The sequence below is a fragment of the Crocodylus porosus genome, unplaced genomic scaffold (assembly GCF_001723895.1).
Source record: "Crocodylus porosus isolate Cpor-Errol unplaced genomic scaffold, CroPor_comp1, whole genome shotgun sequence".
Taxonomy (NCBI): domain Eukaryota; kingdom Metazoa; phylum Chordata; order Crocodylia; family Crocodylidae; genus Crocodylus; species Crocodylus porosus.
The window spans coordinates 25,149,136-25,166,506 of NW_017728950.1; the positions used below are offsets into that span (position 1 = coordinate 25,149,136).

The 17,371-nt window shown below is 46.2% G+C and overlaps 1 protein-coding gene across 2 annotated transcripts; it reads right to left on the bottom strand.

The window, feature by feature from the left end:
• Positions 1-1,593: 1,593 nt before the first annotated feature.
• ENAM (enamelin) lies at positions 1,594-15,497 on the bottom strand. 2 transcript variants are annotated; one of them, XM_019555376.1, is made up of 10 exons: positions 15,390-15,497; positions 14,511-14,687; positions 14,252-14,313; positions 13,491-13,535; positions 12,040-12,081; positions 10,685-11,026; positions 8,485-8,547; positions 8,181-8,228; positions 7,440-7,490; positions 1,594-7,052 (listed from the first exon to the last, which is right to left on the bottom strand). In XM_019555376.1, the coding sequence occupies exons 3-10, from the start codon at positions 14,297-14,299 to the stop codon at positions 4,416-4,418; spliced, it is 3,276 nt and encodes a 1,091-aa protein (XP_019410921.1). In that variant the 5' UTR covers positions 14,300-14,313; positions 14,511-14,687; positions 15,390-15,497; the 3' UTR covers positions 1,594-4,415. The 2 variants fall into 2 exon arrangements, with proteins under 2 accessions (XP_019410921.1, XP_019410920.1); XM_019555375.1 differs by lacking the exon at positions 14,511-14,687.
• Positions 15,498-17,371: the final 1,874 nt, after the last annotated feature.

The following is a 17,371-nucleotide window of genomic DNA, read 5'->3' on the forward strand; positions in this document are numbered from 1 at the left end:
CCATCGTAGCTATCCACACTGTCCAGTTGACCCGATGCCAAATTAGAAATTATTTGCTCAAGAGTTTTCAGTGATCTATTCCCTTCCCCAGATTATACCTTCAATACAGCAGGTTGTCAAATCGCACCATTGCCACCACATGTGGCGGGCCAGTAGGGAGTGTTCCTGCATTGAGCCACCCACCTCACTGCACCCGACCACCTTCCAGGCTCCGAGTGCCTCCCTGGGGGTGTCTCACATCTGGCCGACTCCCTTTCTGGAGCACACCGGCTAGCCTGGAAGTAACATTGCCACTACCCAGGGATGGGCTTGATTCTGGCTCTGCGCACCCTGGGAAACACAGGCCTAGTAGCCCTTGAGGGTATTTGATTCACTTCAAAAACTTGGGATGCTTCCCTCAGTCAGAAGCACAAGTAGTGGTTTCCCTTAGTCAGCCGAACCAAGGGGACCCCAAGGCATAATCTAGACCCACTCCCAATAAGTCTCCCATGCTAGGTACAAAGGAGAACTTTATTGGTTACAAGGGGTAGGGTTGGAATAGGGTACAGGGTACAGCAATATCAGAGAAATCCCATAGAGCAAACTGGCATGGCTGGCTGGCCTTTGATCACACATCAAAAGCTACCCAGCAAGCTGGGTATACTGAAAGCTATGTATCTAGTTAGCTCTCAGGTAGTTTACTCCTGAGTATCATCCAGAGGCAGGTGGAGATTCCCTCTGGAGACAGGCAGTTCCTTGATCATGAGTTTGAGAGAGAGCAGGTTTCAGATGGTTCAGCTCTTCTCTCTCTGAGTCTTCCTCATGGCTGCTGCCCCCTTCTCCTGGACAGTCCTTAACTTATACAGCCCTTAAGATCTCATTTACCCGGACCAATGGAAGCCAGCACCTGTTGGCTGTCAGCCAACCAGTTTGAAATACATCACTAGCTGCTGGGCACACTGGCAGTTCCTAGCTCCCCAGGGAGCCCAAGCCCCTCACCCAGGTATGTGATGCCAGTCATGTAGGCAGAGGGAGCAGGTTTCCCCCCTCCCTCAGGAATGTATCCAGCTCAGGTTACCTAAAGAGATAGGTAAGGCATGTACCCTCTGCAGGACCCATCTTAACCAAACTGTCACAGAGCAGAGTTTTTGAAAGAAACAGAGGTGGCCTTCTGCCACAAAACCTATGTTATATATCTCTCTGATTTAGTCAGTCTATAGGTGCAAATCTACCCTGCCTTCTGCCTGACTTCAGACTGACATGGCTAACTGTCTCTAAAAGTAACCCTCTATTGCTCCCTAAATAAGCTTAGGTGTGCTCCATGTGCTCCCAGGCCTGCAAGACAGGTGGAGAAAATGGCTCAGGAGTCAGCCTGAACAGCTAGGAGTGGTCTTGAGGGTATGCCTCAGCACTGTGCTCAGCCTCTCCATATCAGGAGGGGGTGTAATGGCTTATTTCAAGCAGTGGGCTGAAATCAAATGGTTGTCCCACTCTCAGACCAGGTCTGGGTCTACAGTTCCCTGGTACTAATCATAATATTCCCAGAAATACTGACCTGGGGTCAGTGGTGGCAGTTCATTTTCCTCTGGGAGCCAGTGACCAAACAGCCATGTAAAAGCAAAGTATTTTATTTAGGACTTCACAGAAAAAAAGACCTTAAAAACAATAAGCAGACTATATGCATGCCCAGCTTTCCAGATGTCCATCCGCTTTCTACATGAAGATCCAGACATACTGAAGTTTCCAAAAAAACCCTTGAGACTGCAAGGCTCTGATTGGTATAACTTGCTCACACACTTCAGTCTCTCAGCTTTGGAGGGCATGACTTTCAATCCTGCTCAGATTTTTCATTGCTTTTTTCTGCAGTCCAAATCAAACCTATGATCTATTCACTGCCAGCAAAACAGGACTTGCAACTTTGTTGGAGATGGGGTGGCTGGTGGTCTTGCGAATACATGTTGAGAAGTTCTTACCTGGGGAACTGTTTTCTTCCTGGCAACAGCCACCACTGAATTAAAGCTATATCGCCATATCATAAGCACACTCCTAACCCAAAATAGCCATACCGACTATCTCAGTGACTAGGTAATATACAATATTCATAGAATTGCTATGTACTAAAATGTTCGCCACATGCTCAGCCTAAGTATTGATCTCCTCCTGGGAAGGGAATATATCAGTGGTAGATGACTGAGTTCTGGAACAAGGTGGGATCTAGGAGAGAATCATGGATCCCTCAGGCATGTTTCCTTGGGCTCATCCTAGGACTTGCTATCCCACACTGCACTGAAACCCTACACAAGTTCCAAAGCTGAAATTACTGTAATTTGCTTTGCAGTAGCCTTCCTTTTGAACCTGGTTTGGAAAAAAGTAAGGACCTTTCCTCGAAGGGCCTTCCATTGAAGTCATCAGTTTTAATGGTTTGCACAACTTCATCCTTGCAAGACGTATTGCTTTGGGTACAAGTAACTGTGGCACAGCACTGACATTCATGAGCCAACTCCTTCCTCTCTGCTGAGAGGAACAAGACTGTAGCTCTCTGGCTGAGTGCATAAAGCATTACCTCCCACTCCCAGAGCAGAATACTCTTCTTTCTGCTGCATTTACCCAGCCTTGCTCAACTAGCTGATGATGTTTCTGCTGCTCTGGATAAGTTTAACTGGAGGGCCAGGGGGCGAAATTCGCTTCTGTGCAGTGGTGGTGGTAAATCATTATGTAGGACTTCACTGTAAAACAGACCTGTGCTGATGCCATGCATTAGGGTGAGATTTGTTCGGGATGTATACAGCTAATGCTGTGACTCTATTATAATGCAATAGCCCTCTCCAGGTAGAAATAGGGCTTTCAATCTTCATCTGTCCAAATTACTCTGTGTGTGTGTGTGTGTGTGTGTGTGTGATGAATTCACTCTTTAGCAGAAATCCTTTACAAGTGCATCAGTGACTAAAGACTGCTTTCTTGATGGAGAAAGGGTTTAGGTTGGAAATACCAATGGGGAAAAATACCAGTGAAATTTAAACTAATTTTATTTCCAATTGGTAATGCTTGTGGTCACAAAACCAATGAACCAGAGCTCTAGTAAATCCATTGCTATGAAAAGCACTGACTGCACCCATGGAGCCTGCAGCAACTATAGCTGGCATGCAAAACTAGAGAGCTTTCACACAGAGCTAAGCAGTGCAAGTAAAGAAGATTCTTGATGTCTGGCAGTAGATGTTTTTCAGCTTCTGTCCAGAAAACTGTGCTGCCTGGGACATTACCAGCAGGTCAATATAACATCAGATGCCCCACAATGCCTAGCTTATATAAACAAAACCCACATGCCCTGAAACTTGTTACTTTTCCATGTGAGATTGCCCAGTGCTGTCTTCATGCCCTGCAGAACCACTGCTATAGTGTGTAGTGTTTCAGATTGTCATTGGAGTGTTTTTCGTCTCCAGGTAGGGGTCATTAAATGTTCACAGTATTGGGCTGAATTAACCCAGCTCAGGCCTTGTTGGTGGACAGTTGATGGAAGTGGCCTTGCCTAGGTGGTCCAAACATGACATCATTAGAAAGTAATTTGGATGAACTCCTTGTCCACCTCTGCCTGCTTAAATCTAGGCCAGAATGGACTGATGTGATCACCCAATCTGAACCTCTACACAAACACAGACCCTTGTTCTGTGGTTCTGGTTCTCCAAGCACTCCCTACTCAACCAAGTGCTTACTGGTAAGTATGTGCTTGAGTCTCACTGACTACCACGTGAAACCTTTATATACTCATGAGTGCTTTGCTGAATCAGGGCCTTACTTTAGTGGAGTGATTATCCAGCAAGATGGAAACTGAAGACTGGAGATATTTTTCTCCATGAGAATCTGTTACAGCTTCTACTTCTTTGCCACCTTGGCAGTATTGTTTCCCTCTCAGATCCACACATTGCATCTGGGCTCCTCTGTCATTTGGTGCCAGGAAACCCCAGGGAGCTGAGAAGAGATATTGCCTTTTCTGTTGCAATCTGAGACCAGCCAGCTTTCCTGAGACAGAGAATGCATTTTTCAAAAACAATACAGGTTCCTAAAAAGGAAAAACAACTTACAGCAATGCCTTTTATACAAAGCTAACATTGATACTGTTCAAAAAGCAATTGATATGAAGCACAAATGAGTTTTAAGGAAAGCAAAGTTGCTTAGCATAGGGATTTACACTAATGGAATTTGACTCCTGTTGAAAACTAACAAAGCACCCATGGAAACCTCTCTGTCTCTCTCTCTCTCTGTGTCTCACTCTCTCATTATCTCTCTCACACACATACACACACAGCCTCTTCATTTCTAACATAATGTTAAGGGTTGTAGCATCTCTTTCACTGTAATATTAGTGCAAAGGTGTATATCAGTTTTATTTCTCTGGGATAGCATTTATTTTCCTGAAGTTAGATGACGTTTTGCTTTCATTAGTTTTGCAGTAGTAGACAGTCTGGTCTCCTTTCCTCTGAATCATTTGCCATGCCTCCTGTTAGAGAGCTGACTCCGTTTGGCGGCTCAGCACTTGGGATCTTTGCCTCTGTTTCCAACTGGAGGTTTGGTTTTCTAGTGGAGATTACAAGCAGTTGGTCTCCATAAATTGATTCTTGCTTTCTGACACCAGGTGGCACTCCAGTGCTGGACAAATGTTGCCTTAACCAGGTTCCAAAGCAGGGTATTCTTTTGAACTCATGTGCTACTTCTTTCATATCAGCTTTGCTGCCTAAAGTAGCACTTCTGATTCCTTCTGGCAAAGTCCCTTCTTCTGGAATATCGTGTGGACCTGCCATGTGATTCTCAGGATCTGGTCCAGCATCTCTCCCGTTGTATTGATTTATTCCGAAGATTTGGGCAAACACACTGTTTCCATCTCCCCTTGTATTACTTTCAAAGTAAAGTGGATTTCTAGTTGGGTCTGGCCCCTTTTGCGGGCTTCCTTGTTTCTTATTCTGGCCCAATACATTTTTTGAGCATGGCATATCCCTTTCCTGATCTTGTGTTCCATCTTCAAAGTTTTCTGCATTTTCTTCTGGGCTTTTCTCAAGCCGCAGTGAACAGTTTTTTTGACCAGACTGAATAGCAGCTGGGTATGTAACATGCCTGGCATGCTTTGAGTGACTGCCTTCAGGAGGCTTGTGTTCCCATGTGGAAGGTCTCAACTGCAAAGAGTAATCCAGTGATGCCAAGGGGTCTTCCTTTGGCGCTGGAGAACTCCCAGCACAGCACAAGCGGCTGGAGGAAGGGAATGCTGTAATCCCTCTAAAGTTTGGTGGGTATCCCTTGGAGTAGGGGGTACGTTCTGTCTGTGCTGGTGACCCCACTTCTGGATCCTGAGGACTTCTTGTTAAAAACTGTGATCTGCCTGGGTGAGGTGGAGGGTTGAAGTTCTGTAGCAAGGGATTTGTTTCCTGGTCCCATGGGATGCTCCCTCTAGGACCAAACTCTCTTTTTAAATGATACGGGATGTTTTCTGTTTGCCTTGGGGGCTCTACTTTATAGAGAGGGTAATTATCTTCTGGGGCCCAGGGGCTGATTTCATCGTAAGGGAAATATCTCCCCTGGTCTTTAGAGTACTGGAAATAAACCTCCTGCTCTGCTGGATTGCTTGGAGGGTATTGTGGGTTTCCATATTGCCCGGCTGGACTGCCCTCTGCCTCAGGCAATGGCTGCTCCTGGTCCCATGTCCTTTGTCTAGGGTAAGAGTCAGGTCTTAGCTGATCAAAGGGATCATTTTCATAATGGGGATTTCCCTCCCTTTGACTTGCATCAGGAGGATACAGGGAATTTCCACGTTGTCCTTCTGGGCTCACAGGAGAGTTTTCCCATGCACTGTCCTGAGAGAAATGGGGAATTCCCTTCTGATTAAAGGAATTGTACTCAGGGTAGGAAACACTTCCCCTTTGGCCAAACAAGGCACCTGGTGGATATGTTGAGGATTCACGCTGCCCTGCTTCAAAAGGTGGGGAATTCTGCTGGTGCCTCCACGTCTTGCTTCCTGATAAAGGAAAGTGTTCTCTTTCAGGATATGAAGGGTTAACTGCCTGTTTCTCCCAGTCCTGCTGGCTGGCTTCTGGTGTAGATGGATGTCTCCTTGCATCCAGGAATACTCCCTTCGGAGTGGGTTGGCTGGTCAGCTGCAGCCCAGAAGCAGGGATTCTATTAGCATCTTCCTGTGGATGATGTGTGTGCTCATTTGTTCCTATGGTGTTAAAGGTAGGAGCCAGAGGCTTGCTGTCAGGAAGGATGGTACCTTGCTTGTAGCCAGCTCTGTTATTGCTATAAGAGGGTGCATTTTGCCACTGGTTCAAGGGACGTGTGTCAGGGAAATGTGGTCTCTGTCTTTGGCCTGCTGGCCTCTTCCCAGGCTGTTGGAATTCAGGTCCTGATGGACCATGTTTTGGGTTTAGTGCTGGGTAATTGCTGGGTTTGCTCTGGAGGTTTCCTCTTCGATTGGCTTGAATCAAGGACTTGTCTGGAGGGCCTTTACGATACAATGAGTTTTCTGAAGGAGTGGAGGGATTAACCATGAAGGCAGATGCTCTGTGCCTGGCAGCACCTTGATCCGGAGAGCTCCTGTATCCCTGGGAATACTCTCTATGGCCAAAAGAACCATGCCCAAACATTTGTTGCCGGTTTGCAGGAAAACGTTGAATAATGTCAAGAGTTGGAGTACTCCTCCCAGCATTTGGCTGCTCAGGCCCATTCTGCGGCACTCCCTCATTGCCTGGCTCCTGTGGGCTGGAGATATTAACTGTAGGAGAAGGTGTGGTCCCATTCTCAACAGCTGGCTTGTTCTCGGGGTTTTGGGAAGGGGTCCCGCTCCCCCCAGCGCTGACCCCAGGGTGGGTTGCATTCCCTCCTCGGTCCCCTCCTTGGCTGGGGGGACTGGGTGTGGTCGTGCTAACAACTGGGACAGTGGCATTTGGGACAGGGGCTGCTGCAGGGCTCTCTTCTTTGGGGGCTTCTTTCTCAGGTTTGGGTTTGTCGTACTCGTGTTCAAACATTTCCTCTGAGTAATAGGGGGGTCTCTGTCCAAGCCCTTGAAAGAAGTATCCATAGTAAGGATTCTGAGGGGAGAAAAGGAAAATTGATTGATTTTAAAAACAATGAGTGTCCACTGGTTAAAAATAGGTCTTTTTTGCTCTCATGCATATACGCTTCATCTGCAGGCTTAAGTGGTTGATTGCTCAAACAGTCAATGACCTGCTCCCTGCTGTCTGGTGGTAAAGTGCAGTAATAGCGGTCTGGATTTTGAGTTGTCCTAGGATAAGCTGCCCATCTGTTTATTACATTTGCTGGTGTGATTTATATTGGTGTACAAATCATGCAAAGCAAATAAACCCCCTCAGAAACTGTCCCTTGGGTAATCCCCCCCTAAAGTTAAGAAGGCTTTAACTCTGCAGCTTCCCGCAGCCTTTCTAAATGGGGACATGCTAGTGGTTTGTTATATTTACCCCTCCTTCTTCATTGCTGATAGGTGGCTGTCCAAACCCTGGAGGCATTTGCTGGGAAAATACAAAAGCAAAATAGTTTCCCTTACATTTTATCAGCATAGACCAATTAGCAAAGCCAACAAATATATCTGGGGGTGAATGACTCCCAGATCAGAAGATCATAAAAATCTAATAAATGGAGATCTCCCACACAAAATACAACAGCTCCTAATGTTTGTCTACTGTCTCACAACCCTGACATTGACAGCGTGCTGGACTGGAGGTCTCAAATCGCTATGGAGCTTTTGCAGTCCTACCCAGCCGTAACATTTTCAGAAGGAAAATAGGACCGGAGAAAACTATTCACATGGCATAGTGCACAACAGGGGGACACTGCAGGGTTAATCACTTACATTTCAGCAGCATCAAGCAAGAAGCTCTATAACTTACTTCAGCACTAATGGCTTGATGGGTGGGGGAGCTACTTGGCATAATTGGATAGAGAGCCTTCTGCCTTGAGAGCGGGTTGCTGTGATCAGAATTCATTACTCTGTGACAGCTGCTAGGCAGCTGTGTGCCCATCTCCCAGTGAAAAATTAGTCATGCCACCACAAGTGATCCTCCCTCTCAGCAAAGTAGATAGGTCAGACTAAATGGGCCTAAAGAGCAAAGCATACCCTGGCCCTTAGATGACTTCCTTTAAAAAATAAAATAAAAGACAGTTTAGCAGTACTAGAAATGCCCTTAAATAAAACATCTTACTCTGTGTTGTGGGTTTAGCTGTGGTAAGAAGCCTCCCTGGTTGTAAATCTGCCGACAGAAGGAAAATAGACACATCAGCCTAATGAAAGACCATTGCTTGGGGGGGCTGTGTTGGTAGAAACAAAGATACCAGAGAACATTTCCAAATCTTGGTATTAACACCCTGGCCACCAATTTTTATAAGAATAAGCAAGCTATTTACATTGTGCAGCTTTTGTTAACTAGATGTCACAGTGGATTGATGGGAACAGTGCACTGTGTGGGTATGTCCCCAGTCTATGAAGAACAGAGAATTAGAACTCACCTGTGGGATGTGCCAAGGCTGCTGCTGATAGGGAAAATGTGCATTACTATAGGGAAAATACACCTGGCAGGGAGAGAAAGGAAGTGAAGAAGCATCTTAAAGTATATTTCAAATGAAACAAAAAAGCAGACTTCTAGTGGGCATAGGTGCCAACTTTTATTTTTGGCAGGGGAGCTAAAATGAAGCCCCTGCCCCCACAGCTAAAGCAGACCTGAAAGGAGCCCAGTGGGGGGTGGGGAAAGATGCAGGCTCCCACCCTGCTGCCCTCCCCACAGGAGTCCTGTGCCGGCTGTGCCACCATGGTGAGGCACCCTCTGACCACCTGGCAGCAGTGGGGGCACAACTCCGTGCCACCACTCCTGCTGCTACTGGACAGGCACAGTGTGCCACATCTATCTCCACCCCACACACAAACCTGGGGGCCTCATGCCCCTCCATTGTCCCCTCCCCAGAAGTGCACACAGCAGCAGAGAGCTTCCCCTCCACCCTGCCCTCTGGACCAGCCACCTGTGGCTCTGCTCCACTCCCCACCCTAGCCCCAGGCCCCATGCACTGCCCTGGCTGGGCAGCATCCCTAACCCTAGTCCCTGCCGCATTCCCTCCCTCCTTCAATCTGTTCCCCTACATAGACTTACCTGGGGGAGCAGCTCTCCACCACTGCCTGGGGCTGTATTCCTGGCCAGGTGCATACACATGCACATGATGCCCCCTGCCTCCCGCTCCCCACAGCCCCTTGCAGGCTGGAACTCTGCCAGCCTGCAAGGGGAAACCCACCATTTCCAACATTTTTCTGCCATGAATGGAAAACCCAGATCCCTGCATGATGAATCCGGAACAAATGCTGTCATGTAGCCTGGGACCAGGACTTGATGTTCTCATTTCAGGACTGCCCCACCCAATTAGAGACGGGTGGTCACCCTACCCTCTTCCTGAGGGGAACCGGGGCTTTTGGGCCCCCACATACTTGGTGCCTGTGCTAGCAGGGCTTGTGTTCCTGGTCCCGGAGAGGCCAGCGCTGCATGGAAGTGCTATTCAGGCTAAAAGCATCTATGTTACATTGTTTGTGAGTGGTCATGGGCAGAGACCATCTTTTAGCTTTGTGTCTGCATGAAACAGTGGGACCCTTATCCATGACACAGGCTTCTTGGTGCTACAGCAGCTGGAAAACTTAGCTTTGTTTTCCATTAAAATGTCAGCACAAAAATTTCAGGGTTAGTCATTTTGTTTGTGTTAAGGGCATGTAAACCAGAACCCAAAATTCAGAATAACTTGTGGGAATTCTGCTGCATGCACAACATAACTGAATTCATCCAACCCATTATTTTTTGCAGCAGTGGGAGTAAAAATGTGGCATTTAGCTCCTGCAGAGATACAGACACCAGCTTCTCCCCTTAGGGAAACAACACCTTTTTGATCACTGAAGCCAAAGATTGTGGGTCTGAATACTATTTATAGTCTTATCTTTTTCCCCACCATGGCAAGGTGAGAGGAATTCATTTGTGCCTGCTAAGGCCTATCATGGAGTCAGATCTTGGTGAAAAGCACTTTCTGCTAAGTACATAGAGGTAGAAGAGAAGGAGGCGGTCTCACCTGACACCTACATCAGGTCAGCTTTGTGTTTTAAGCACAGCCCTGAGCTGCACCACCCCAGGGCAGTGGGAGGAGGCCATATCTCAGAGGCATGCCTTGAGTCACAACTCCTTCCTTGCCTCAGGCAACAACTTAACACCCTGCCTCTGCCATATTAGCTGTGCTTGCTGGTGTGTTGGATAGGTTGGGACAAGGCTTCAATGCTCCCAGCTTGGTCCATCCCCTGACTCTTGCTTCAGCAATGCAAGCAGCAGCCTTGCAGAAAGCCCTGTGAGCTCACCCCCAGGTCATGTTCCCCCAGCGGCACATGAGCCCAGCTCCAGTGCCCTGCATCATTCTAAACACTTTGGAGAAAAGCCGATTGATCGGTGTCACGTGTTCTCCTGCTCCTCTTTTCTGACTCCCAGAAGAGCAGCGAGCTACACAAAACACGCTAGGCGCTACTGAAATCCTTCACCAAAGAATGAGACTAAGAGTGGGTGCCCCACTTCCCATCCTCCCCTTTCCTCATGAGGCTGTGCACTCACTACAAAGCAAGTCCATTAATAGCCTTGATAGCACTGACAAGCATGTGCCTGCTCCTGGCCGCTTTTCAGCTCTGAGTACTTACCTGGGGCGATAGCTGTTTTTCCTCATTGCGGGGCTGTGCTGGGGGCTGAGGACGAGAAGGATGTGCTGGCTGAGTTGGGGGGGGCAGCTTTTGTGGCTTTTGCGGCTTTGGCTTTGCTGGCTGCTGGGACGGCTGTGGCTGGGGTTGTGGCCGAGGCTGTGGCTGGGGCTGAGGCCTGCTGGGCTGTGGGGAACGTTGAGCTTGTCGAGGTTTTTGCTGGGGCTGAATTGCAGGGGGTTGTACTGGTTTCTGTTGCTGCCACAAGTAGAGCTGCTGAGGCCATACTGGCTGCTGCTGGAAGACCTGTGGGTAGCTGGAGCCATAGCCATAAAAGGGATTCATCTATAAAAGAGTTTTGAAGGCTGCATTCAGTGGGCAGTGCTCTGAGACAGTCCTGCTGTGAGGCGCACACAAGCCATGTGGACACTACAGGCATCTTTCTGTCCCTCTGTCTAACAGTTTAGACCACTCCCCAGCTTGTGAGATAACTTGCTGGGAACCTGTTTCCCCATTCAACACACATCTGAGATTTCAAAAATGTCCCTGTCCTAAGGTGAGGAAGATTTTTAAACTAAAAAAACAAACAGACCCCCTCCTCCCCAAAAATAAGACCCACCCCAGAATAGCCAGTTGCCCAGTGGTCAGTTTGTTCTCTTGGGGTAGGGTAGATGAAGTTTCAAGTCTGCTCTACATAAAGTAGATCTGAACCTATGCCCATCCCACAGAGGTATCCTAAGTACTGCGTTGCTTTTGTTTTTGGTGGGGGAGTGAGGGTGATGATTTTCTTTCTCCCTTGGCTTTGGCCACACATTCTATTATGGACACAATAAATGTTTCCCAATGAAAGTCTGGTTGAATCATGCACATTTCCATCTAACTTGCAGCTATTAGTCAAACTTCTTGACTCCAATTTTCCGTTTGCTTCGGAAAATGTGGTCTCCTTGCCAGGTTCCTGGAGTTACATGTGACGTAAGGAGAGAAAGTTATTTATATATGTACTTGTGTGTGTGTGTATGTATGTTTATATAAATACACACACACATGCACATATTTACACATATCTATATCTATATCTACATCTACACACACATAAGAAAGTTTCTCTTCTTATATCACATGAGAAACCAGGAGCTGGGGCTCTAGGTAGAAAACTGTACCTTAATGTGCACTTGGAAAGGAACCTGAGTTTACAAATGACAGAAGCAAAGGAAGGTCCAAGTCTTGAAGTCTGATATAAGAGCTGCACATTTAGACCTTGTGAGCTACCCCAAATACAGGAAAGGGTGAGCAGGAGAAGCATCGGGGCTGATAGATGCTGCATAGAACCCTCAAAACCCAGCAAAGAAGAAACTTACAGCGGGCGAGTTCATGTAGGCATATTGGCCATACTGCATCATCTGTAAGCAAACAAATCCTACATTATTCTGTGTAGAACTGAGATTTCCACCAACAAAATGAGAACCCAACACCAAAATGTAACATTTCGCTTGGTAAGTTGGGGCCAAATCCTTCCCACTTTGGGATGCCCTCAGCCTGCCAGAAGCCAAAAAGAGGTGGTCTAGAAGGAGAGGGAGGGCCCTGTCCAAGGGGGCTTCCACCAAACTTCTTGTTCCTCTTGCATGTCCAGTATCTGTATGATCTTCCTATTAACCCCACCTCCACCACTGCTCTGCCTGAGAGGTGGACACTCTGTGTCCCATACCTGCCAAGATCCTCATCCATAAGGATCCATCAATATTGTGTCTCCATTCCTGGTGTCCTCACCATGTCTGAGCTCATTGAACAGGCATGGTTATACTTGAAGGATGCTCAGAACAGTGTTTCTATTTCAAATGACCTCTGCACCACCCTTTCCATCAAACAATTCTACTAACTCTCCTTTCCATTTAGGACCAATTCCAGCTTTGTACCGGTACATTTCAGGCAGTAGATCTGATTCCCCCTCCCCCCCACCCCAACCCCGCATTATCTAAAATAGCTTATTGAGAATTACTCTGGGAGGGAGAGGCTTTTCTAGTCACTTTGACTTTCTTTTAGAACATTTGGATAGCAAATGAAATTTAAATATACAAACAAATAATTTAAAATATTTTGATTAAGGGATTTTCAAAAGCACCAAATGACTTTCCATCGTGCAAATTCCACACTAAAAAAAATAACCAGTAATATTTTTTAATCACCCCTGCTTAGGAAAAGAAAGGCTGCAGTCATCTTTCCTATCTTACACCAGGGATGTGGTCTTACCATGTTGTTTCATTTTCCAGAACCCTTCATGAAAAATCACCAGACAGCCTCATGAGCTGAACTCACTAAGTGGGATCCATGTCTAAGCAGCCTAGTGGAGCCCAGAGCAACTACCACAGCTGACATCTCTGCAGTTTACCTTGACCAAAACATCAGAGAAAATCAGTGCTTCCTGATCCCAGTACTTGCTTTTCTACAATCTAAAGCCAAGTGTAAGCTGATTTTAACAGTATTTGCCTAACTCTCTGTGGGCGCATCTACATGTTCATTAATATGCAGTAATTATGGTGTATTAGGTTTAGTACCGGTAATGACAGGTACAAATTTAATGTGCCATAGTCAGTGTTACTGTGCATTAGCACAGATGAATGCTCTTTAAGTGATGTTAATGTGCATTAAATTAAACCTACTGCACATTAGCATGGTTTTTGCCAGCCACGCTAATGCACAGTAGAATTAGTCTTCTGTGCATTAAGCATCTTGTGTAGACGTGCCCTGTAAGTAGATACAAACTATGTCCCCAGAATGTACCTGCAGCAGTTGTAATGAGAAACATATTTACCTCTTCACTCTTGCTTCCAAATCCGGCCTTACGGGGCAAGCGCATCTGTGATGAAGAAGATGAAGATATAAAAAAATTAATCAGTGTTCACTTATGATAACTTAAAGAAATCAGGGGAGCTGCTTGGAAAAAGGCCAATATATTTTGTAAAAAAAATTCAAAAGAAATGCAAATTGTTTATTCCATATGATAGCCTTTCCTCATTTTTTCATCTTTAGCCAAAATAATTTAAAAAAATAAAAAATCAGTGTACTTGTACTGTTTTGTTTTGTGGGGTATAGACCCCTTCCTCCTGCTAGGCATTTATTTATTTATTTTACTTTTGCTTTTTTCCATTGAAAGAAAAAGGGAGAGAACAGAATAGACATTTAAACAATATGAACAAAATAGTTCTCCTTCCCTATCCCCTCCATTTGAAACCAACAGTATTTTCTAAAGATTTATGGCATTTTTCATTGTCAAAATTTGCAGGAAGAAATCCATAGCAATCATGGAAAGTGTGGCTGGAAAGAACCTCAAGAGATTATGTAACCTAACCCTGTTCCCCACTGGTATACACAAACTCTCCTGAAAAGATTTTTGTTCAACTTGCTCTTAAAAACCTCCAGTAATGGAGACCGCAGCATTTCCTTTGACAAGAATCTTTCTTTTCACCCTGACCATTCTCCTGCTTTCTGAAAGACATTTTTTGTCCATCAAAAAAAAAAAAAAATTCCAAGCAGCTCTAAAAATCAAAAATAAATGATGATTGTAATGCTCACCGGCACTGCTATAGACATGCCAAAGAGGCACAGGAACTGGAGGAACATCTTCACCTATATACCTAAAAGGAAATGACAGTAGTAAACAATTCATGGCCCTTAGGCAAGCTGCAATGCTCTCTGCCCCCTGCTAGCGGCTAGCCTGCATAAGACCTTTGTGCATTCCTCAAAGGAATGTAGAAGAAAAGTGGAAAACTAGGGCTAACAGAGGGACTAAAATTGAGGCAGGTTAAATGACCATTTACACATATCAACTCACCTGGTTATGCTTAGGCAATTTAGGTAACCGGTCAATGGGGGGTGTCAGTTTTACATGGGGAAAATTTACATTCCACCAGAATTCAGAAGTGAAAGAAATGGACTTTGTGGTGTGGTATCAGCAAAGTGCTTCTGTTTTGGAAGGATGTAGAAACAACTGAATGGACTGACAGTTTCTCTAAAAAGCAAAAAAAGTATAAGGCAAGCAAGCGCATAAAATATTTCGAAGTCTTTAAGAAGTCTTTAAAGAATAATTTAACCCAGCGTTTTTAGCACGAGTAATCTGAAATTTCAAAAGAGGGAGCACAGGACACGGTTCATTTGTGGATCCAATATTACAGCTGTGAGCTTGGGATATATTATTCACATCTTAAGTCCACTTTCACTACATATTTTTAATGACCATAGAAATATCTAACAAGGAATAATGTTTCATTGTTTAATGAACAATGAAATATCTAACTATAACAAAGATATTTGCTTTTCAAAACATGTCTGCTTCTCTACAGCCAAAATTAACAAATGTCAGCCGATTCCAGAATTGTTATTTGGTATTAAAACTCTCAGCCCTACTGAGAGTGAATTAAAATGAATATCATCTCTTAAATGACATTCTGTTGTAAACCTTAGTAATTCAAGGTAGACTATATAATTTCATAGACATTACGGCTGGAAGGGACCTCATAAGATCATTGGATCCAGCCCCTTGCCCGAGAGGCAGGAAGTCAGCAAGGGTCAAAGGGCCAGCAAGAAAAAAATCCAAATGTTAATGCATTCATTTTAGTCATTTTGTAATTTTTTATTTTTTTTTTGTTCTTGAATATACAGGCTTCCAAATTTTAAAAGTTTGAAGGAATTGTTAAAAAAAGAAATGAATTACCTTTGAATCGTAGATGGATCTCGTGTGACCTTAGCTGGGAGGTGGGGGAATGAATACCCCAGATCTTAAAATCCAGATCATTTCCTCTCTGTTCAAAACCTATTGGCAAGGCTACATTTAAACACTAGTCCAAATTTGCAGGGACCAATCAACAGCCAGGAAGATGTTTCAGACATCACTCTAGGTTTTAGGCTAACATCTGATACAGTGTATGATTTAGAATGTGTTATTATGTGAGTTATCAAATCGAAGTCTCTTATTATGTTTAATAACAAGTCCCAAAAATCAGCTTAGAGCAGTAACATTCAAAAGATGCAGGTCCTCCTAAAAGCTGTAACAATGTAAAGCACTCTGATGTAAAATGCCTTTATTTGTCAGTAAAATAAAAAGACATGTAATAGTGTTGCATACAAACACAGACATTTCTGAGTAAGCTGGGTAGATCAGGGTGGGCAAGATATGACATGCAGGCTGGATCTGGCCCACCAAGGGATTTTGTCTGGCCCACAGCAGGTCCCTCAGTCCCAGGAGCAGGGGGCAGCCTGGGCCATGGCAGGTGAGGCCAGTCCTGCCACCCCTGGGTGTGCAGCAGGGCTGGGACAGTGCAGTGGCTGGACTCATTTCCTGGCAGGCCCAGTGGCCCTGGGCCCCACTCCACAGGCACCCCAGTGTGTTTGCCCTGCATCCACTACCAGGTGTAAGACCCATATGCGCAGGGCACATGGCCAGGCAGCTGGGATGAGACTGCAGGCAGGCAGGGTTTGGTGTTTGGAGAAGGACGGGGCAGCAAGTTTGGGATCAAAGATGGGATCATGGGGCGGTGACAGCATGGCCGGGGCCTAGGCCAGAGCTGCAATCCCCTGCCCGCATGGCCCAGATATGGGTGCTGGTTCTGCAGGCAAGGCATTGCAGGGAATGGATTGTGCCTCTGCTCTGGACCCTGGCCCTGTGTTGTCACTGCCCCAACATCCTAGACCTGGCCCCAGGCACAGCTCCGTGCCTGCCTGCACCCCTATCCTGTCTGCCTGGCCATGCACCCTGCCCACCCATGTCCCAGCCAGTCTTTATGGAGACCCCAGGATCACTGAGCAGTGACAGCCTGAGGCCAGGGGCCAGGGCAGAGCTGCAATCTGTTCCCTACACACCCCTACCTGCAGAACCGACACCATTGCAGGAGCATATGGGCAGCAGATTATGGCTCTGGCCTGGGCCCTGGCCCTGCACTGTTACTGTCGTGTGAGCCCAGCCCCAGCCCTGCCTGCCTGTCCCACTCCCGGATGCCTCTTAAAGGATTGCTTCAAATCAGGTCAGTGCATGAAGCCTAGTTGCTGATCCTCAACTTTCCCTGGTATCATGGAGAACAGTATTTCCTGGCAAGGCAGGAATTGCAGTGGGATAGTCTCTGGTCTGCATTAGGCCCCTCTGGCAGTAGCTAAAAGCCTTCCTTCAAGCTGAAAACTGGTCTGCAAGTCTTGGGAGAGTAAATCTACTGGTGGAATTTCTCCTCCTTTTCACTTGTAGCTGGACCAGATGCATGGCTGTTATCCCAATTTGCTTGTGCCAGTGCTCAAATATAGCCAGCCTTTGGGTTCACAGTGGTCCACCCTATGGCACAGACAGCTCTCTGCCACATAGGAGCCCAATGTCACCTCCATCCCTCCCCACCCCAACTCAGTTCCCTTTGTGCTGTCCCAGTGGGATGGAGCCCAGCTGTAACACATCGTCACAGACATTCATCTGAGTCAGGGCACATTCCAGCCAGGAGGCAAAGAACAGCAGAATAGTTCAGGCTGTGGTTTGCACCTCCCAGCCATCAGAAAGTAGTAGGAAGCAGCAGGGCTGATAGGGCCCCTCTACCAATCAACGATGGGGCATGGGGGGGCACCATGGGGGCAACTCCAAGATTAAAGGAGCTGCCTCACAGCGCACTTCGAGTGCAAATTCCAGCAGTCCCTAACAATTGAGCTAGTGAGCACCATGCT

Excerpts from the sequence above, each read along its gene's own strand:
- ENAM (XM_019555375.1), bottom strand. The coding sequence starts at position 14,299 with ATGTTCCTCCAGTTCCTGTGCCTCTTTGGCATGTCTATAGCAGTGCCG. Across the intron at positions 13,536-14,251 it reads GCATGTCTATAGCAGTGCCG|ATGCGCTTGCCCCGTAAGGC; the intron begins GTGAGCATTACA and ends TCTTCATCACAG. Across the intron at positions 7,053-7,439 it reads TCAGCAATGAAGAAGGAGGG|AATCCTTACTATGGATACTT; the intron begins GTAAATATAACA and ends TTCTCCCCTCAG.